This window comes from Oncorhynchus gorbuscha, linkage group LG07, assembly GCF_021184085.1.
Source record: "Oncorhynchus gorbuscha isolate QuinsamMale2020 ecotype Even-year linkage group LG07, OgorEven_v1.0, whole genome shotgun sequence".
NCBI classification, from domain to species: Eukaryota; Metazoa; Chordata; class Actinopteri; order Salmoniformes; family Salmonidae; genus Oncorhynchus; species Oncorhynchus gorbuscha.
In genome coordinates this window covers 84,104,737-84,128,243 of record NC_060179.1, presented here as the reverse complement: position 1 = coordinate 84,128,243, position 23,507 = coordinate 84,104,737, and the positions used below count along the sequence as shown (strand labels likewise).

Genomic DNA, 23,507 nt, shown 5'->3' with positions numbered 1-23,507 from the left:
AAACAAGTTAATGACTCCAACATAAGTGAATGGAAACTTCCGACTTCAAATGTACATAGTGTATGTTTTCACCATCATTTGCAAATAAATTCATAAAAAATCCTACAATGTGATTTTCTGGATTTATTTTCTTCTCATTTTGTCTGTCATAGTTGAAGTGTACCTATGATGAAAATTACAGGCCTCTCTCATCATTTTAAGTGGGAGAACTTGCACAATTGGTGGCTGACTAAATACCTTTTTGCCCTACTGTATGTCATGCAATAAAATGCAAATTAATTCCCAGAGCTCAATCTTGGACTTCCCACTAGGGAGCAATGTGATTATTGACTGATTGGCTGACAGGTCCCACTAGGGAGCAATGTGATTATTGACTGATTGGCTGACAGGTCCCACTAGGGAGCAATGACTGATTGGCTTGACTGATTGGACTGACAGGTCCCACTAGGGAGCAATGTGATTATTGACTGATTGGCTGACAGGTCCCACTAGGGAGCAATGTGATTATTGACTGATTGGCTGACAGGTCCCACTAGGGAGCAATGTGATTATTGACTGATTGGCTGACAGGTCCCACTAGGGAGCAATGTGATTATTGACTGATTGGCTGACAGGTCCCACTAGGGAGCAATGTGATTATTGACTGATTGGCTGACAGGTCCCACTAGGGAGCAATGTGATTATTGACTGATTGGCTGACAGGTCCCACTAGGGAGCAATGTGATTATTGACTGATTGGCTGACAGGTCCCACTAGGGAGCAATGTGATTATTGACTGATTGGCTGACAGGTCCCACTAGGGAGCAATGTGATTATTGACTGATTGGCTGACAGGTCCCACTAGGGAGCAATGTGATTATTGACTGATTGGCTGACAGGTCCCACTAGGGAGCAATGTGATTATTGACTGATTGGCTGACAGGTCCCACTAGGGAGCAATGTGATTATTGACTGATTGGCTGACAGGTCCCACTAGGGAGCAATGTGATTATTGACTGATTGGCTGACAGGTCCCACTAGGGAGCAATGATTATTGACTGATTGGCTGACAGGTCCCACTAGGGAGCAATGTGATTATTGACTGATTGGCTGACAGGTCCCACTAGGGAGCAATGTGATTATTGACTGATTGGCTGACAGGTCCCACTAGGGAGCAATGTGATTATTGACTGATTGGCTGATTGGCAATGTGATTATTGACTGATTGGCTGGGTCCCACTAGGGAGCAATGTGATTATTGACTGATTGGCTGACAGGTCCCACTAGGGAGCAATGTGATTATTGACTGATTGGCTGACAGGTCCCAATAGGGAGCAATGTGATTATTGACTGATTGGCTGACAGGTCCCACTAGGGAGCAATGTGATTATTGACTGATTGGCTGACAGGTCCCACTAGGGAGCAATGTGATTATTGACTGATTGGCTGACAGGTCCCACTAGGGAGCAATGTGATTATTGACTGATTGGCTGACAGGTCCCACTAGGGAGCAATGTGATTATTGACTGATTGGCTGACAGGTCCCACTAGGGAGCAATGTGATTATTGACTGATTGGCTGACAGGTCCCACTAGGGAGCAATGTGATTATTGACTGATTGGCTGACAGGTTCCGGTAGGGAGCAATGTGATTATTGACTGATTGGCTGACAGGTCCCACTAGGGAGCAATGTGATTATTGACTGATTGGCTGACAGGTCCCACTAGGGAGCAATGTGAGTATTGACTGATTGGCTGACAGGTTCCGGACGGCTAATGAATATGTTCTGGCTAGAGATCTGCATTGTCCATCCATGGCAGTATCCCAAATAGCACCCTAATCCCTATATAGTGCACTACTTTTCACTTAAGCCCTTGTCAAAAGTAGTTCACTATTTAGAGAGAATCATGTTAACTCACAGGGTGTTTGTATGTACAGTGCCTTGCGAAAGTATTCGGACTTGATTACACACAGGTGGATTGTATTTATCATCATTAGTCATTTAGGTCAACATTGGATCATTCAGAGATCCTCACTGAACTTCTGGAGAGTTTGCTGCACTGAAAGTAAAGGGGCTGAATAATTTTGCACGCCCAATTTTTCAGTTTTTGATTTGTTAAAAAAGTTTGAAATATCCAATAAATGTCGTTCCACTTCATGATTGTGTCCCACTTGCTTGTTGTTGATTCTTCACAAAAAAATACAGTTTTATATCTTTATGTTTGAAGCCTGAAATGTGGCAAAAGGTCGCAAAGTTCCAGGGGGCCGAATGCTTTCGCAAGGCACTGTATATAACCTGATGTTACCTTTGCATTCAGCTTCGATACTGTGTCACGTTTTGAGCTTCTGTGTCGTGTGAATGATTCAGAAGGAACACAGGACAGGGACACAGACAGACTGTATATGTAGTTACCTTGTTGCACAGCTCAGACACACTCAGTGCTAATTGGACCATTTCAGGCAGCAGAGACCTAAACAGATGATGAACGTCGTCGGGCTGCAGATCCTTGGAGAGGAAGAGAAGAGGTTTGTTTATGTTTAGTTGTTTAAAAAAAACTATTAGCCTATTGGGTTTTTAAATCATGCATGAATACACAATAACAAAACCACCCAGCCATGCAATCTCCATAGACAAACATTGGCAGTAGAATGGCTTGACTGAAGAGCTCAGTGACTTTCAAAGTTGCACAGGTAATTTTGTCAAATTTCTGCCCTGCTGGAGCTGACCCCCGGTCAACTGTAAGTGCTGTTAGTGTGAATTGGAAACGTCTAGGAGCAACATCGACTCAGCCGCAAAGTGGTAGGACACACAAGCTCCCAGAACGGGAACGCCGAGTGCTGAAGCGCGTAGAAATCATGTCTTCGTTCACTAGTTCCAAACTGCCTCTGGAAGCAACGTAAATCAGCACATGAACCGTTCATCGGGAGCTTCATGTAATGGGTTTCCACGGCCGAGCAGCAGCACACAAGCCTAAGATCACCATTATGTGCAAATGCCAAGCTTCGTCTGGAGTGGTGTAAAGTTCGCCGCAAATCTTAACGCTACAGCATACCACTGGACTCTGGAGCAGTGGAAACACATTCTCTGGAGTGACGAATCACACTTTACCATCTGGCAGTCCGACGATGACTCTGGGTTTGGCGGATGCCAGGAGAACACTACCTGCCCCAATGCATAGTGCCAACTGTAAAGTTTGGTGGAACAGGACTAATGGGTTTTTTCATGGTTCGGGTGAAGGGAAATCTTAACGCTACAGGATAATGACATTCTAGACAATTCTGTGCAAACAACTTTATGGCACTAATTCGGGGAAGTTCCTCTCCAGTTTCATCATGACAATCCCCCCGTGCACAACGTGAGGTCCATACAGGAATGATCTTTTCGAGATCAGAGTGGAAAGCGAAGTCAGTTACCTAGTCAGTTGTACAGCTGAATGCATTCAACTGAAATTCATCTTCCGCATTTAACTCAACCTCTCTGAATCAGAGGTGTGGGGAAGGGGGGCTGCCTTAACCGCTATGGAAGAACTTGACTGGCCTGCACAGAGCCCTGACCTTAACCCCATCAAACACCTTTGGGATGAATTGGAACAGCGACTGCGAGCCTGGCCTAATCGCCCCGACCTCACTAGTGCTCGTGGCTGATTGGAAGAAAGTCCCTGCAGCAATGTTCCAACATCTAGTGGAAAGCCTTCCCAGAAGAGCGGAGGCTGTTATAGCAGCAATGTTCCAACATCTAGTGGAAAGCCTTCCCAGAAGAGTGGAGGCTGTTATAGCAGCAATGTGCCAACATCTAGTGGAAATCCTTCCCAGAAGAGCGGAGGCTGTTATAGCAGCAATGTTCCTACATCTAGCCTTCCCAGAAGAGCGGAGCCTGTTATAGCAGCAATGTTCCAACATCTAGTGGAAAGCCTTCCCAGAAGAGCGGAGGCTGTTATAGCAGCAATGTTCCAACATCTAGTGGACAGCCTTCCCAGAAGAGTGGAGGCTGTTATAGCAGCAATGTTCCAACATCTAGTGGAAAGCCTTCCCAGAAGAGTGGAGGCTGTTATAGCAGCAATGTTCCAACATCTAGTGGAAAGCCTTCCCAGAAGAGCGGAGGCTGTTATAGCAGCAATGTTCCAACATCTAGTGGAAAGCCTTCCCAGAAGAGTGGAGGCTGTTATAGCAGCAATGTTCCAAACATCTAGTGGAAAGCCTTCCCAGAAGAGTGGAGGCTGTTATAGCAGCAATGTTCCAAACATCTAGTGGAAAGCCTTCCCAGAAGAGTGGAGGCTGTTATAGCAGCAAAGGGTGGGGGGGGGACTCCATATTTAATGCCAATGACTTGGGAATGAGATGTTCGGTATACTTTTGTAAACAGAGGTCAGTCTCATCGCTCTGTGGCATTGACACCATCTTCATTTTAAAGTTGCACGCGCCAACTGAGCTACAAAAGGACCCCCCCCCATGTGGGTAATGGATAAGAGCACACTTTAGGAAAAAAAAAAGCATAGAGTATTTGAGATGCATAGCCTGCAAGAGGGGGGAAGCTCAAACCTTCCAAGACGCCAAACATTGACATCTGGCCCCAAAAAAACAGTCTAATGTGCTATACAGCTGTAATGTAATTTTGTTATTCATTTTGTTATTATTCCTCCACCAGAATAAAGATAGCTAAAGCCATATTTTTAGACATTAATACAATTCATTAAATAAAAAAAGTAATTTAATCAATCACGTTTCATATTCAAACCATCAATATTGAACATTTACAGAGAAAAATAGAGAATTATAAATTTCTAAATTCAATTTAAATATTTTGAAAATCAGGTTAACATCATGGTTTTACTATGTTATCAATTTAGTGTGAAAATTACAAATTCTGAAATTAAATCAACAACATGATCACTACACTGTAGCTATGTTCTCTTTTTTTTATTTAAACGTTTCCGTTGCGACAAATTTAGTGGGGTTGTAATGAATTTAGGATAATATGCAATATGAAGTGTGTGAGTAGTTATATATTTAAACGTTTCCGTTGCGACAAATTTAGTGGGGTTGTAATGAATTTAGGATAATATGCAATATGAAGTGTGTGAGTAGTAATATATATATATATATATACATGTCTACCTGGAACACATGTGCTGAAAGTCACCTGGAACACATGTGCTGAAAGTCACCTGGAACACATGTGCTGAAAGTCACCTGGAACACATGTGCTGAAAGTCACCTGGAACACATGTGCTGAAAGTCACCTGGAACACATGTGCTGAAAGTCTGTGGGAAAAAGAGGCTACAAATACTAATGTTAAAAATGCATAAAAATTACACCCCCTTCTGTAGAATGACCCATATAGGCCTAAGTGCTGTTACTCCATCATTGAAGATATTTACAACCATGTATTTATTTACAGCCGTATCGGCTGACAGGTGTCAGTGTGATCAATCACTGAGCAATTTCATCAAGGGGGGGGGGGGCTGATTAAACGTGGCTTCTTCCTCGAACAGATGATCATGAACCATGAGTGAGTGTGTGTGTGTGTCTGCCTGTGCATCTATCAGTGTGTGTGTGTGTGTGTCTGCCTGTGCATCTATCAGTGTGTGTGTGTGTGTGTGTGTCTGCCTGTGCATCTATCAGTGTGTGTGTGTGTGTGTCTGCCTGTGCATCTATCAGTGTGTGTGTGTGTGTGTCTGCCTGTGCATCTATCAGTGTGTGTGTGTGTGTGTCTGCCTGTGCATCTATCAGTGTGTGTGTGTGTGTGTCTGCCTGTGCATCTATCAGTGTGTGTGTGTGTGTGTCTGCCTGTGCATCTATCAGTGTGTGTGTGTGTGTGTGTGTGTGTGTGTGTGTGTGTGTGTGTGTGTGTGTGTGTGTGTGTGTGTGTGTGTATGTGTGTGTGTGTGTGTGTCTGCCTGTGCATCTATCAGTGTGTGTGTGTGTGTGTCTGCCTGTGCATCTATCAGTGTGTGTGTGTGTGTGTGTCTGCCTGTGCATCTATCAGTGTGTGTGTGTGTGTGTCTGCCTGTGCATATATCAGTGTGTGTGTGTGTGTGTCTGCCTGTGCATCTATCAGTGTGTGTCTGCCTGTGCATCTATCAGTGTGTGTGTGTGTGTGTCTGCCTGTGCATCTATCAGTGTGTGTGTGTGTGTGTCTGCCTGTGCATCTATCAGTGTGTGTGTGTGTGTGTCTGCCTGTGCATCTATCAGTGTGTGTGTGTGTGTGTGTCTGCCTGTGCATCTATCAGTGTGTGTGTGTGTGTGTGTGTGTGCCTGCCTGCGCGTCTATCAGTGCGTCTGTGTGTGTGTGTGTGTGTGTGTGTGTGTGTGTGTGTGTGCCTGTGCATCTATCAGTGTGTGTGTGTGTGTGTGTGTGTGTGTGTGTGTGTGTGTGTGTGTGTGTGTGTATGTGTGTGTGTGTGTGTGTGTGTGCCTGCCTGCGCGTCTATCAGTGCGTCTGTGTGTGTGTGTGTGCCTGTGCATCTATCAGTGTGTGTGTGTGTGTGTGTGTGTGTGTGCCTGTGCATCTATCAGTGTGTGTGTGTGTGTGTGTGTGTGCCTGCCTGGGCGTCTATCAGTGCGTCTGTGTGTGTGTGTGTGTGCCTGCCTGTGCGTCTATCAGTGCGTGTGTGCGTCTCATGTGTGATGGATAGGAAGTGTGCTCACTTCCTGGACAGAGTAGAGATAGGGAGACTTGACTGCCGATTTAGCATTGGGCCACAGGAGAGGCATTTATATTGTAGGAAACAGGGCCTGACTAAACGCTGTCATAAGTAATAACCTGGGTGAAATCATAACCGATCCCTCTGGGTATAATGAATGAAGCAGGGCCTGATGGGTAGGGATGGAAGAGATGGGATTTAGCTGAGCTAGCATTGCCCCGGGTTACCTCTAAATCACAGGGAGACAGACGATCAAATCAACTGAACTAACACTGGCTGTTTTGACTTGAAACAGGTCTATACATCACATCAAACTGAAAGTCATCAAGTAAGAGGAGAGGGGCTGCCAGGAGAGGAGAGGGGGCTGCCAGGAGAGGAGAGGGGGCTGCCAGGAGAGGAGAGGGGCTGCCAGGAGAGGAGAGGGGGCTGCCAGAGACCGGAGAGGGGGATCTGCCGAGGAGAGGAGAGGGGGCTGCCAGGAGAGGAGAGGGGGCTGCCAGAGACCGGAGAGGGGGCTGCCAGGAGAGGAGAGGGGGCTGCCAGAGACCGGAGAGGGGGCTGCCAGGAGAGGAGAGGGGGCTGCCAGAGACCGGAGAGGGGGCTGCCAGGAGAGGATAGGGGGCTGCCAAGGACAGGAGAGGGGGCTGCCAGGAGAGGAGAGGGGGCTGCCAGAGACCGGAGAGGGGGCTGCCAGGAGAGGATAGGGGGCTGCCAAGGACAGGAGAGGGGGCTGCCAGAGACCGTAGAGGGAGCTGCCAGAGACCGGAGAGGAGGGATCTGCCGAGGAGAGGGGGCTGCCGAGGAGAGGGGGCTGAAGATGGAGACAGATTCAGATTGACCACTACCTCCTCTCTATATTTATCACTACCCCTTTCTATATTTACAACTACCCCCTCTCTATATTTACCACCACCTCCTCTCTAAATTTATCACTACCCCTCTCTATATTTATCACTACCTCCTCTCTATATTTATCACTACCCCTTTCTATATTTACCACTACCCCCTCTCTATATTTACCACTTAACCCCTCTCTATATTTACCAATTAACCCCTCTCTATATTTACCACAACCTCCTCTCTATATTTACCACAACCTCCTCTCTATATTTACCACAACCTCCCTCTATATTTACCACAACCTCCCCTCTATATTTACCACAACCTCCCCTCTATATTTACCACAACCTCCTCTCTATATTTACCACAACCTCCCCTCTATATTTACCACAACCTCCTCTCTATATTTACCACAACCTCCTCTCTATATTTACCACAACCTCCTCTCTATATTTACCACAACCTCCTCTCTATATTTACCACAACCTCCTCTCTATATTTACCACTACCACCTCCTCTCTATATTTACCACTACCCCCTCTCTCCTCTCTATATTTACCACTACCCCCTCTCTCCTCTCTATATTTACCACAACCTCCTCTCTACATTTACCACTACCCCTCTCTATATTTACCACTACCCTCTCCTCTCTATATTTACCACTACTCCCTCCTCTCTATATTTACCACTACCCTCTCCTCTCTATATTTACCACTACCCTCTCCTCTCTATATTTACCACTACCCCCTCCTCTCTATATTTACCACTACCCCTCCTCTCTATATTTACCACTACCCCCTCTCTATATTTACCACTACCCTCTCTATATTTACCACTACCCCTCTCTATATTTACCACTACCCCTCTCTATATTTACCACAATCTCCTTTCTATATTTACCACTACCTCCTCTCTATATTTACCACAACCTCCTTTCTATATTTACCACAACCTCCTCTCTATATTTACCACAACCTCCTCTCTATATTTACCACTACCACCTCCTCTCTATATTTACCACTACCACCTCCTCTCTATATTTACCACTACCCCTCTCTCCTCTCTATATTTACCACAACCTCCTCTCTACATTTACCACTACCCCTCTCTATATTTACCACTACCCTCTCCTCTCTATATTTACCACTACTCCCTCCTCTCTATATTTACCACTACCCTCTCCTCTCTATATTTACCACTACCCTCTCCTCTCTATATTTAACACTACCCCCTCCTCTCTATATTTACCACTACCCCTCCTCTCTATATTTACCACTACCCCTCTCTATATTTACCACTACCCTCTCTATATTTACCACTACCCCTCTCTATATTTACCACTACCCCTCTCTATATTTACCACAATCTCCTTTCTATATTTACCACTACCTCCTCTCTATATTTACCACTACCTCCTTTCTATATTTACCACTACCTCCTCTCTCCTCTCTATATTTACCACTACCTCCTCTCTCCTCTCTATATTTACCACTACCTCCTCCTCTCTATATTTACCACTACCTCCTCCTCTCTCCTCCTCTATATTTACCACTACCTCCTCTCTCCTCTCCATATTTACCACTACCTCCTCTCTCCTCTATATTTGCCACTACCTCCTTTCTCCTCTCTATATTTACCACTACCTCCTCTCTCCTCCTCTATATTTACCACTACCTCCTCTCTCCTCCTCTATATTTGCCACTACCTCCTCCTCTCTATATTTACCACTACCTCCTCCTCTCTATATTTACCACTACCTCCTCCTCTCTATATTTACCACTACCCCCTCCTCTCTATATTTACCACTACCTCCTCTCTCCTCTCTATATTTGCCACTACCTCCTCCTCTCTATATTTACCACTACCTCCTCCTCTCTATATTTGCCACTACCTCCTCCTCTCTATATTTACCACTACCTCCTCTCTCCTCTCTATATTTACCACTACCTCCTCTCTCCTCCTCTATATTTACCACTACCTCCTCTCTCCTCCTCTATATTTACCACTACCTCCTTTCTCCTCTCTATATTTACCACTACCTCCTCTCTCCTCCTCTATATTTACCACTACCTCCTCTCTCCTCCTCTATATTTACCACTACCTCCTCTCTCCTCCTCTATATTTACCACTACCTCCTCTCTCCTCCTCTATATTTACCACTACCTCCTCTCTCCTCTATATTTACCACTACCTCCTCTCTCCTCTCTATATTTACCTCCTCTCTATATTTACCACTACCTCCTCTCTCTCTCCTCTATATTTACCACTACCTCCTCTCTCCTCTCTATATTTACCACTACCTCCTCTCTCCTCCTCTATATTTACCACTACCTCCTCTCTCCTCCTCTATATTTACCACTACCTCCTCTCTCCTCTATATTTACCACTACCTCCTCTCTCCTCTCTATATTTACCACTACCTCCTCTCTCCTCTCTATATTTACCACTACCTCCTCTCTATATTTACCACTACCTCCTCCTCTCTATATTTACCACTACCTCCTCTCTCCTCCTCTATATTTACCACTACCTCCTCTCTCCTCTCTATATTTACCACTACCTCCTCTCTCCTCTATATTTACCACTACCTCCTTTCTCCTCTCTATATTTACCACTACCTCCTCTCTCCTCTCTATATTTACCACTACCTCCTCTCTCCTCCTCTATATTTACCACTACCTCCTCTCTCCTCCTCTATATTTACCACTACCTCCACTCTCCTCTCTATATTTACCACTACCTCCTCTCTCCTCTCTATATTTGCCACTACCTCCTCCTCTCTATATTTACCACTACCTCCTCTCTCCTCTCTATATTTACCACTACCTCCTCTCTCCTCTCTATATTTACCACTACCTCCTCTCTCCTCCTCTATATTTACCACTACCTCCTTTCTCCTCTCTATATTTACCACTACCTCCTTTCTCCTCTCTATATTTACCACTACCTCTCTCCTCTCTATATTTACCACTACCTCCTCCTCTCTATATTTACCACTACCTCCTCCTCTCTATATTTACCACTACCTCCTCCTCTCTATATTTACCACTACCTCCTCCTCTCTATATTTACCACTACCTCCTCCTCTCTATATTTACCACTACCTCCTCTCTCCTCTCTATATTTACCACTACCTCCTCTCTCCTCCCTATATTTACCACTACCTCCTCTCTCCTCCTCTATATTTACCACTACCTCCTCTCTCCTCTATATTTACCACTACCTCCTCTCTCCTCCTCTATATTTACCACTACCTCCTCTCTCCTCTCTATATTTACCACTACCTCCTCCTCTCTATATTTACCACTACCTCCTCCTCTCTATATTTACCACTACCTCCTCTCTCCTCTCTATATTTACCACTACCTCCTCTCTCCTCCTCTATATTTACCACTACCTCCTCTCTCCTCTCTATATTTACCACTACCTCCTCTCTCCTCCTCTATATTTACCACTACCTCCTCTCTCCTCCTCTATATTTACCACTACCTCCTCTCTCCTCTCTATATTTACCACTACCTCCTCTCTCCTCCTCTATATTTACCACTACCTCCTTTCTCTCTATATTTACCACTACCTCCTTTCTCCTCTCTATATTTACCACTACCTCCTCTCTCCTCTCTACATTTACCACTACCTCCTCTCTCCTCTATATTTACCACTACCTCCTCTCTCCTCTCTATATTTGCCACTACCTCCTCCTCTCTATATTTACCACTACCACCTCCTCTCTATATTTACCACTACCTCCTCTCTCCTCTCTATATTTACCACTACTTCCTCTCTCCTCTATATTTACCACTACCTCCTTTCTCCTCTCTATATTTACCACTACCTCCTCCTCTCTATATTTACCACTACCTCTCTCTCTATATTTACCACTACCACCTCCTCTCTATATTTACCACTACCTCCTCTCTCCTCCTCTCTATATTTACCACTACCTCCTTTCTCTCTATATTTACCACTACCTCCTTTCTCCTCTCTATATTTACCACTACCTCCTCTCTCCTCTCTACATTTACCACTACCTCCTCTCTCCTCTATATTTACCACTACCTCCTCTCTCCTCTCTATATTTGCCACTACCTCCTCCTCTCTATATTTACCACTACCACCTCCTCTATATTTACCACTACCTCCTCTCTCCTCTCTATATTTACCACTACTTCCTCTCTCCTCTATATTTACCACTACCTCCTTTCTCCTCTCTATATTTACCACTACCTCCTCCTCTCTATATTTACCACTACCTCTCTCTCTATATTTACCACTACCACCTCCTCTCTATATTTACCACTACCTCCTCTCTCCTCCTCTCTATATTTACCACTACCTCCTCTCTCCTCTATATTTACCACTACCTCCTCCTCTATATTTGCCACTACCTCCTCTCTCCTCCTCTATATTTACCACTACCTCCTCTCCTCCTCTATATTTACCACTACCTCCTCTCTCCTCCTCTATATTTACCACTACCTCCTCTCTCCTCTCTATATTTGCCACTACCTCCTCTCTCCTCTCTATATTTGCCACTACCTCCTCCTCTCTATATTTACCACTACCTCCTCTCTCCTCTCTATATTTGCCACTACCTCCTCCTCTCTATATTTGCCACTACCTCCTCCTCTCTATATTTGCCACTACCTCCTCCTCTCTATATTTACCACTACCTCCTCTCTCCTCTCTATATTTACCACTACCTCCTCTCTATATTTTCCACTACCTCCTCCTCTCTATATTTACCACTACCTCCTCCTCTCTATATTTACCACTACCTCCTCCTCTCTATATTTACCACTACCTCCTCCTCTCTATATTTACCACTACCTCCTCTCTATATTTACCACTACCTCCTCTCTATATTTACCACTACCTCCTCTCTATATTTACCACTACCTCCTTTCTCCTCTCTATATTTACCACTACCTCCTCTCTCCTCTCTATATTTACCACTACCTCCTCTCTCCTCTCTATATTTACCACTACCTCCTCTCTCCTCTATATTTACCACTACCTCCTCTCTCCTCTCTATATTTACCACTACCTCCTCTCTCCTCTCTATATTTACCACTACCTCCTCTCTCCTCCTCTATATTTACCACTACCTCCTCTCTCCTCTCTATATTTACCACTACCTCCTCTCTCCTCTATATTTACCACTACCTCCTTTCTCCTCCTCTATATTTACCACTACCTCCTTTCTCCTCTCTATATTTACCACTACCTCCTCTCTCCTCCTCTATATTTACCACTACCTCCTTTCTCCTCTCTATATTTACCACTACCTCCTCTCTCCTCCTCTCTATATTTACCACTACCTCCTCTCTCCTCTCTATATTTACCACTACCTCCTCCTCTCTATATTTACCACTACCTCCTCTCTCCTCCTCTCTATATTTACCACTACCTCCTCTCTCCTCCTCTATATTTACCACTACCTCCTCCTCTCTATATTTTCCACTACCTCCTCCTCTCTATATTTACCACTACCTCCTCCTCTCTATATTTACCACTACCTCCTCCTCTCTATATTTACCACTACCTCCTCCTCTCTATATTTACCACTACCTCCTCTCTCCTCTCTATATTTACCACTACCTCCTCCTCTCTATATTTACCACTACCTCCTCTCTCCTCCTCTATATTTACCACTACCTCCTCCTCTCTATATTTACCACTACCTCCTCTCTCCTCTCTATATTTACCACTACCTCCTCCTCTCTATATTTACCACTACCTCCTCTCTCTATATTTACCACTACCTCCTCTCTCCTCTATATTTACCACTACCTCCTCTCTCCTCCTCTATATTTACCACTACCTCCTCTCTCCTCTCTATATTTACCACTACCTCCTTTCTCCTCTCTATATTTACCACTACCTCCTCTCTCCTCCTCTATATTTACCACTACCTCCTTTCTCCTCTCTATATTTACCACTACCTCCTCTCTCCTCCTCTATATTTACCACTACCTCCTCTCTCCTCTCTATATTTACCACTACCTCCTCTCTCCTCCTCTATATTTACCACTACCTCCTCTCTCCTCTCTATATTTACCACTACCTCCTCTCTCCTCCTCTATATTTACCACTACCTCCTTTCTCCTCTCTATATTTACCACTACCTCCTCTCTCCTCCTCTATATTTACCACTACCTCCTTTCTCCTCTCTATATTTACCACTACCTCCTCTCTCCTCTCTATATTTACCACTACCTCCTCTCTCCTCCTCTATATTTACCACTACCTCCTTTCTCCTCTCTATATTTACCACTACCTCCTCTCTCCTCTCTATATTTACCACTACCTCCTCCTCTCTATATTTACCACTACCTCCTCCTCTCTATATTTACCACTACCTCCTCTCTCCTCCTCTATATTTGCCACTACCTCCTCCTCTCTATATTTACCACTACCTCCTCTCTCCTCTCTATATTTACCACTACCTCCTCTCTCCTCCTCTATATTTACCACTACCTCCTCTCTCCTCCTCTATATTTACCACTACCTCCTCCTCTCTATATTTACCACTACCTCCTCTCTCCTCCTCTCTATATTTACCACTACCTCCTCCTCTCTATATTTACCACTACCTCCTCTCTCCTCCTCTCTATATTTACCACTACCTCCTCCTCTCTATATTTGCCACTACCTCCTCCTCTCTATATTTGCCACTACCTCCTCCTCTCTATATTTACCACTACCTCCTCTCTCCTCCTCTATATTTACCACTACCTCCTCCTCCTCTATATTTACCACTACCTCCTCTCTCCTCTCCATATTTGCCACTACCTCCTCCTCTCTATATTTACCACTACCTCCTCTCTCCTCCTCTATATTTACCACTACCCCCTCTTCTCTATATTTACCACTACCCCCTCCTCTCTATATTTGCCACTACCTCCTCCTCTCTATATTTACCACTACCTCCTCCTCTCTATATTTACCACTACCTCCTCCTCCTCTATATTTACCACTACCTCCTCCTCCTCTATATTTACCACTACCTCCTCTCTCCTCTCCATATTTGCCACTACCTCCTCTCTCCTCTCCATATTTACCACTACCTCCTCTCTCCTCTCTATATTTACCACTACCTCCTCTCTCCTCTCTATATTTGCCACTACCTCCTCTCTCCTCTCTATATTTACCACTACCTCCTCCTCTCTATATTTACCACTACCTCCTCCTCTCTATATTTACCACTACCCCTCCTCTCTATATTTACCACTACCCCTCCTCTCTATATTTACCACTACCCCTCCTCTCTATATTTGCCACTACCTCCTCTCTATATTTACCACTACCTCCTCTCTCCTCTCTATATTTACCACTACCTCCTCTCTCCTCTCTATATTTACCACTACCTCCTCTCTATATTTGCCACTACCTCCTCCTCTCTATATTTGCCACTACCTCCTCCTCTCTATATTTGCCACTACCTCCTCCTCTCTATATTTGCCACTACCTCCTCCTCTCTATATTTGCCACTACCTCCTCCTCTCTATATTTACCACTACCTCCTCCTCTCTATATTTACCACTACCTCCTCTCTATATTTACCACTACCTCCTCTCTCCTCTCTATATTTACCATTACCTCCTTTATCCTCCATATTTGCCACTACCTCCTCCTCCTCTCTATATTTACCACTACCTCCTCCTCTCTATATTTACCACTACCTCCTCCTCTCTATATTTACCACTACCTCCTCTCTCCTCTCTATATTTACCACTACCTCCTTTATCCTCCATATTTGCCACTACCTCCTCCTCTCTATATTTACCACTACCTCCTCCTCTCTATATTTACCACTACCTCCTCTCTCCTCTCTATATTTACCACTACCTCCTCTCTCCTCTCTATATTTACCACTACCTCCTCCTCTCTATATTTACCACTACCTCCTCCTCTCTCTCTATATTTACCACTACCTCCTCTCTCCTCTCTATATTTGCCACTACCTCCTCCTCTCTATATTTGCCACTACCTCCTCCTCTCTATATTTATCACTACCTCCTCTCTCCTCTCTATATTTACCACTACCTCCTCTCTCCTCTCTATATTTACCACTACCTCCTCTCTCCTCCTCTATATTTACCACTACCTCCTCTCTCCTCTCTATATTTGCCACTACCTCCTCCTCTCTATATTTACCACTACCTCCTCCTCTCTATATTTACCACTACCTCCTCTCTCCTCTCTATATTTACCACTACCTCCTCTCTCCTCTCTATATTTACCACTACCTCCTCTCTCCTCCTCTATATTTACCACTACCTCCTCTCTCCTCTCTATATTTACCACTACCTCCTCTCTCCTCTATATTTACCACTACCTCCTCTCTCCTCTATATTTACCACTACCTCCTCTCTCCTCTATATTTACCACTACCTCCTCTCTCCTCTCTATATTTACCACTACCTCCTCTCTCCTCTATATTTACCACTACCTCCTCTCTCCTCTATATTTACCACTACCTCCTCCTCTCTATATTTACCACTACCTCCTCTCTATATTTACCACTACCCCCTCCTCTCTATATTTACCACTACCCCCTCCTCTCTATATTTACCACTACCTCCTCTCTATATTTACCACTTAGCTTGTCAGTTGTCCCAAAAAAACATAGTGTCCCAAAAAATACACAGTGTGTGTGTGTGTGTGTGTGTGTGTGTGTGTGTGTGTGTGTGTGTGTGTGTATTCTAGAATCTGGTACCTCATATTTCTGTTTTTTGATTTCATAAAAACAAGTGTCTCCTGATACAAGCGCACGTCGCTTCAATTTTATTGTGAGGAAAAATATGGCCACTACATATACAACAAGTGTGTGGACACCCCTTTCAAATCAGTGTATTCGGCTACATCAACCACACCCGTTGCTGACAGGTGTATACAAATCGAGCACACAGCCATGCAATCTCCATAGACAAACATCACCAGTAAAATGGCGTTAACTGAAACGCAGCACCTTCATTGGATGCCTTTCCAACAAGTCAGTTCCGTCAAATTTCTGCCTGCCCTGGTAAGTGCTGTTAATGTCAAGTGGAAACGTCTAGGACGAAGTGGTAGGACACAAAAGCGCGTAGCACATAAATAATATAATAATAATAATAATATATAATAATATATGCCATTTAGCAGACGCTTTTATCCAAAGCGACTTACAGTCATGTGTGCATACATTCTACGTATGGGTGGTCCCGGGGATCGAACACACTACCCTGGCGTTACAAGCGCCATGCTCTACCAACTGAGCTACAGAAGGACCACAAAATGGTCCTCGGTTGCAACACTCACAGAGTTCCAAACTGCCTCTGGAAGCAACGTCAGGTACTTGTCAGTACTTCATGATATGGTTTTCCATGGCCTGACCGAGCAGCCTGACAGAGCAGCCTCACAGTTAATCATGCGCAATGCCTCGGCTGGAGTGTCGGCTGGAGTGGTGTAAAGCTCGCCGCCACTGGACTCTGGAGCAGTGGAAACACGTTCTCTGGAGTGATGAATCACAGGTCACCATCTGGCAGTCCAACAGACGAATCTGGGTTTGGCCGATGGCAGGAGAAGGCTACCTGCCCCAATGCATAGTGCCAACTGTAAAGTTTGGTGGAACAGGACTAATGGTTCAGGCCCCTTAGTTCCAGTGAAGGGAAATCTTAACGCTACTGCATATCATGACATTCTAGACAATTCTGTGCCTCCAACTACGTGGCATCAGTTTGGGGAAGGCTCTTTCCTGTTTCAGCATGACAATGCCCCCGAACACAAAGCAAGGTCCATACAGTAATGGTTGAGATCGGTGTGGAAGAACTTGAATGGCCTGCACAGAGCCCTGACCTCAATGAACACGGACTGACTGATCGCCCAACATCGGTACCCCATTAATGCCATTCTTTTTTACATGTGTGTACTGTTGAGTTGTTAGATGCTACTGCACTGTTAAACAGAAGCATTTTGCTACACCCTCAATAACACCTGCTAAATATGTGTATGTGAGCAGTATATTTGATTTGAATGGAATTAAGTCCCCTCAGCAATGTTCCAACATCTAGTGGAAAGCCTTCCCAGAAGAGTGGAGGCTGTTATAGCAGCAATGTTCCATCATCTAGTGGAAAGCCTTCCCAGAAGAGTGGAGGCTGTTATTGCAGCAATGTTCTAACATCTAGTGGAAAGCCTTCCCAGAAGAGTGGAGGCTGTTATAGCAGCAATGTTCCAACATCTAGTGGAAAGCCTTCCCAGAAGAGCGGAGGCTGTTATAGCAGCAATGTTCCATCATCTAGTGGAAAGCCTTCCCAGAAGAGTGGAGGCTGTTATAGCAGCAATGTTCCATCATCTAGTGGAAAGCCTTCCCAGAAGAGTGGAGGCTGTTATAGCAGCAATGTTCTAACATCTAGTGGAAAGCCTTCCCAGAAGAGTGGAGGCTGTTATAGCAGCAATGTTCTAACATCTAGTGGAAAGCCTTCCCAGAAGAGTGGAGGAGGCTGTTACAGCAGCAAAGGGGGGGACGAACTCCATATTAATGATTTTGGAATGAGATGTTCGACGAGCAGGTGTCCAGACTTTTGTTCATGTATTGTATTTCCTATGTGTCAGTGTAAAACTAAATTTAAATAATTCATTCTATAAAACATGATTTATGACATAAGTGTTTTGCAAATCAATGTGACAGGTTTAAGAATGGAATAATGTGTTTTCTCTGTGATATATGATGTCAGGCAGCTGTTTTCCTCCGACAGCCTACTAAACGGTACCTTCGTACGGAATGGGATTAAATGAGTTCTCGACTCCTGTTTCCCCTCTGAATGTATAGCTGCCGACACCACATGGCCATTCTCATACGTACTGTACATTATATCAATTACATTTTGTGCCTAAATATAAAGAAAATGGGAAAGGGTGATACCTAGTCAGTTGTACAACTGAATGCATTCAACTGAAATGTGTGTTCCGCATTTAACCCAACCCCTCTGAGTCAGAGATTTATGGGGGGGGGGTTGCCTTAATCAACATCCACGTCTTTGGCGCCCGAGGAACAGTGGGGTTAACTGCCTTGTTCAGGGGTAGAATTGCACATTTTTTTACCTTGTGAGCTCGGGGATTCGATTCAGCAACCTTTTGGTTACTGGCCCAATGCTCTAACCACTAGGCTACCCGCCGTCTTGACACGCTCAAAATAGAGGGATATATAGATATAGATATAGGATATATAGATATAGGATATATAGAATAGTGAAGACATCAAAACGATGAAATAACACACGTATGGATTCATGTAGTAACCAAAAAAAAAAGTGTTAAACTCATTTTAGCCTGGTTCCTCTCCAGGTTTCTTCCTAGGTTTTGGCCTTTGTAGTGAGTTTTTCCTAGCCACCGTGCTTCTACACCTGCATTTGCTGTTTGGGATTTCAGGCTGGGTTTCTGTACAGCACTTTCAGATATCAGCTGATGTAAGAAGAGCTATATAAATACATTTGATTTTGATTTGTGTGTGTAACCTTTTGCCTGGTACTGTATTTTCTTGAGACAACAAACAACAAACAAACAAACAAAACAATCAATCAATGAAATGGTGTCTTTTCAAACAATACTATTCTCTCGTAACTGGAGCTATTTATTATTTAACCGTTATTTAACCAGGAAGGGCTCATTGAGATTAAAAATCTCTTTTTCATGAGCGTCCTGGCCAAGAGAGGCAGCACCAAGTCATTACAACAATTACAGACAAACATGAAAAACCACAAATAATCTAGTAAAAACCATAGACTTCACAAGAGTCTAAAACAGCAATTTGGAACAGTTAGCAGATAAAGTCCAGCGAACGAAGAGACGACCCACCACATTTCTGAACAATAAAAATGCACAAATAAAAAGGTAGTAAACCCAACATGGCTTTGTAAATAAAAGTAGACCAGTGACTGAGCCTACGAGTGACTAGAGAAGGCCAGCCAACCCTGGTATACAAAGTGCAGTGGTGCGTAAGGGTTTTGCAGTTTAAAATAAATCTCAAAGTGCCATGGTAAAGGGTGTCAATTGATCTCAAACACTGAGCAGAAGCATTCATATATAAAATATCCCCATAGTCTAGTAAAGGCATAAATGTAGCTGATACTAGCCTCCTTCTGGCTTCAAAAGAAAAACCTTATTCCTAAAATAAAATCCAAATTTCACCTTCAATTCTTTTGTAAGTTGTTGAATACGCAATTTAAAAGAGAGGCCGTCATCAAGAGAGGCCGTCATCAAGAGAGGCCGTCGAGGCCGTCATCAAGAGAGGCCGTCATCAAGAGAGGCCGTCATCAAGAGAGGCCGTCATCAAGAGAGGCCGTCATCAAGAGAGGCCGTCATCAAGAGAGGCCGTCATCAAGAGAGGCCGTCATCAAGAGAGGCCGTCATCAAGAGAGGCCGTCATCAAGAGAGGCCGTCATCAAGAGCCATCAAGAGAGGCCGTCATCAAGAGAGGCCGTCATCAAGAGAGGCCGTCATCAAGAGAGGCCGTCATCAAGAGAGGCCGTCATCAAGAGAGGCCGTCATCAAGAGAGGCCGTCATCAAGAGAGGCCGTCATCAATTAAAATTCCAAGATACTTATGAGGTTACAGTCTCAATCCCCTGATAGGTAATAAATAATAGGTGAAAAGGTGAAAAGGTCTAAGTTCAGAGGTCTATTTCTTGCTTTAGAAATCACCATTAGTTTAGTCAGTATTGAGGATAAGCTTCAATTGACAAAAGGTTGAACAATAATAAAATAATAAAATGCATGTTCTAAGAAGCTTTTTAGTAAGAGACGAGGCACAACAGTAAATAAGAGTATTAAATCACTTAATTTAGTATTAAAGACTTTATAAACCAATTGACTGTCAAGTAAATGACAGGATCATCAGCATTAAAAGGGGATGTTAGAAGAACAAACAGCAGAGCTGTAGAGTGAACGACACACCGCTCCTTTAAAATCAGTTGATGACTAAGACTTTATAAACCAGTAGACTGTCAAGATGTGGACACCAATTCCTTTTATAAAAGACGGGGTGACATTACCAACAAACTAACATGGTACAAGCACACCAAGACAGTCGTGAAGAGGGCTCGACAACACCTATTACCCCTCAGGAGACTGAGGCAGATGGATCCCATTTTCCCTAGTGAAGGTTAGCTAGATAGCAGGCAAATTGATCCCATTTTCCCTAGTGACGGTTAGCTAGATAGCAGGCAAATTGATCCCATTTTCCCTAGTGACGGTTAGCTTAGATAGCAGGCAAATTGATCCCATTTTCCCTAGTGAAGGTTAGCTAGATAGCAGGCAGATGGATCCCATTTTCCCTAGTGACGGTTAGCTTAGATAGCAGGTAGGTGCTGGTGTTGCGTTTATTTGGAGGTTCTCTCTGACTGGTCTGCTGTAGCTTGGTCCCAGATGGGTAAGTGTTGTCTTGCCAACTCATATTGTGATCGTCAGCAAGAGAGCACAAAAGATTTGGGACCAAGCAAGAACTGTAGCTACAGCAACAAGACAGGACAGGTGCCAACTGGCGACAGATAAGAGAGAGAGACAGAGACACAGGCAGACAGAGACAAAGGGAGGGAGAGACAGAGAGATGAGTAGAGGATGGTGAGTTTGCCACTAGATAAGACAGACAGAGACACAGACAGACAGAGACAAAGAGAGGGAGAGACAGAGAGATGAGTAGAGGATGGTGAGTTTGCCACTAGATAAGACAGACAGAGACAGGCAGACACACAGACAGACAGAGACAAAGAGAGGGAGAGACAGAGAGATGAGTAGAGGATGGTGAGTCTGCCACTAGATAAGACAGCCAATAAGGCAGCTCTGTCATCACTGAGGGCATCCAGGTCTTCGCTGGGCTGAATGATCTATCAAATTACATTTTATTAGTCACTTGTGCGGAATACAACCTTACAGTGTAATGCCGACTTTCAAGCCCTTAAACCAACAAAGCAGTTTAAAAAATAATAATAAAAATAATGTGACGACCCTCCCACTCTGTCTGCCGTATTCTGTCTTTGTTCTTGTTTCCTTATTAGGATGCCGGTGGGCGGGGTTGAGAGGGTCGTCAGCTACATGGGAAACACCTGGGCCAGGTGTCTCCCAGGATAAATAGACCTCTTCAACATTCATGGAGGAGACTCTCTCCATGCAGACACCTGTTGTAGATTGTGGTGTGGTTCTTGGTGGCCTTTTGTTTGTGTGCTTTGGCACCTTTCAACACCCTGCATTATCACATTCATGCATGCAAAACACTCACTTACACTACGGACTACTGATTACACACACCATTGGATATTTTCCTTAGTTGCTTTAGTTAATAAATATATCTTTTGTTACTCCTTATCTCCACGTTGTCTCCCTTTGTTACGGGCTTTGAGCCGGTTCGTGACAAGAATAATAAAAATAATATATATATATATATATATTATATATATATATATACATTATACATATACACACACACAGAGATTTAAAAAATACAGATAAGAATTAGAAATAAAAGTAACAAGTAATTCATTAAAGAGCATTTGTAAAATAACAATAGTGAGCCTATATGCAGGGGTGTAACAGTACAGAGTCAATGTGCGGGGGGCACCATTTAGTTGAGGTAATATATAGATATAGGTAGAGTTCTTAAAATGACTATGCATAGATGTTAAAACCAAGAGTAGCAGCGGTGTAAAAGAGGGGGCAATGCCAATAGTCTGGCAAGCCCTTTGATTAGGGGTTCGGGAGTCTTATGGCTTGGGGGTAGAAGCTGTTTTAGAAGCCTCTTGGGCCTAGACTTGGTGCTCCGGTACCGCTTGCCGTGCGGTAGCAGAGAGAACAGTCGATGATTTAGGTGGCTGGAGTCTTTCACAATTCTTAGGGCCTTCCTCAGACACCGCCTGGTATAGAGGTCCTGGATGGCAGGAAGCTTGGCGACAGTGATGTCCTGGGTTGTACGCATTACCCTCTATAGTGCCTCGCGGTCGGCGGCAGAGCAGTTGCCATACCAGGCAGTGATGCAACCACTGCTCTCGATGGTGCAGCTGTAGAACATTTTGAGGATCTGAGGACCCATGACAAATCTTTTCAGTCTCCTGAGGGGGAATAGGTTTTGTCGTGCCCTCTTCACAACTGTCTTGGTGTTTTTGGACCATGTACCAATGAACTTGAAGCTCTCAACCTGCTCCACTGCAGCCCCGGCGATGAGAATGGGGGTGTGCTTGGTCCTCTTTTTTTCCTGTAGTCCACAATCATCTTTGTCTTAATCACGTTGAGGGAGAGGTTGTTGTCCTGGCACCACACGGCCAGGTTTATGACCTCCTTCCTATAGGCTGTCTATTCATTGTCGGTGATCAGTCGGTGCTCTCATGCATGTTGTTTCAGTGACATTTGCCTCAAAGCTAGCATAGAAGTAGTTTAGCTCGTCTGGTAGGCTCGTGTCACTGGGCAGCTCTCGGCTGTGCTTCCCTTGTAGTCTGTAATGGTCTTCAAGCCCTGCCACATTTGACGAGCATCAGAGCCGGTGTAGTACGCTTCGATCTTAGTCCTGCATTGACGCTTTGCCTGTTTGATGGTTCGTCGGAGGCATAGCGGGATTTCTTATTAGCTTCCAAGTTACAGTCCCACTCCTTGAAAGCGGCAGCTCTACCCTTTAACTCAGTGCGGGTGTTGCCTGTAACCCATGGCTTCTGGTTGGGGTATGTACGTACAGTCACTTTGGGGACGACGTCATCCTAGACACCATTGAGTTTCAGACAGTAAAGAGGCTAGTCCCCAGAGTAAGTTATTCACAATTTACAGATTAATGAGTTATTTCATCTGTCGTTGTTGTTTGTTTTTTTACCAGCGATTTGTAAGACCTGAATATTAATAGGGGAAGACAGACAGTGATAAATGTAATCAGTTTGTCACTTCAAAACTATTTTATTAAAGAAAAGGTAACATTTCACCGATAATACACAGCTAAAAGCGTCTGCTGTATAACGGGTGCGGTCTTTAGAGAGGCAGATTGTAGCCAGATGACTGACTCCGTATCAACGGATCATTGGTCCAAAC

General features: G+C 44.2%; 1 protein-coding gene across 2 annotated transcripts in view; it reads right to left on the bottom strand.

Annotated features, from left to right (window-relative positions):
* Positions 1-23,507, bottom strand: part of LOC124040439 (poly(ADP-ribose) glycohydrolase-like) — a 107,467-nt gene that overhangs the window by 66,855 nt on the left and 17,105 nt on the right. For both annotated transcript variants that reach the window (XM_046357643.1, XM_046357642.1), the window contains one exon: positions 2,393-2,485. In XM_046357643.1, the coding sequence (XP_046213599.1) occupies positions 2,393-2,485 (93 nt within the window). The remainder of the gene's footprint in view (positions 1-2,392; positions 2,486-23,507) is intronic.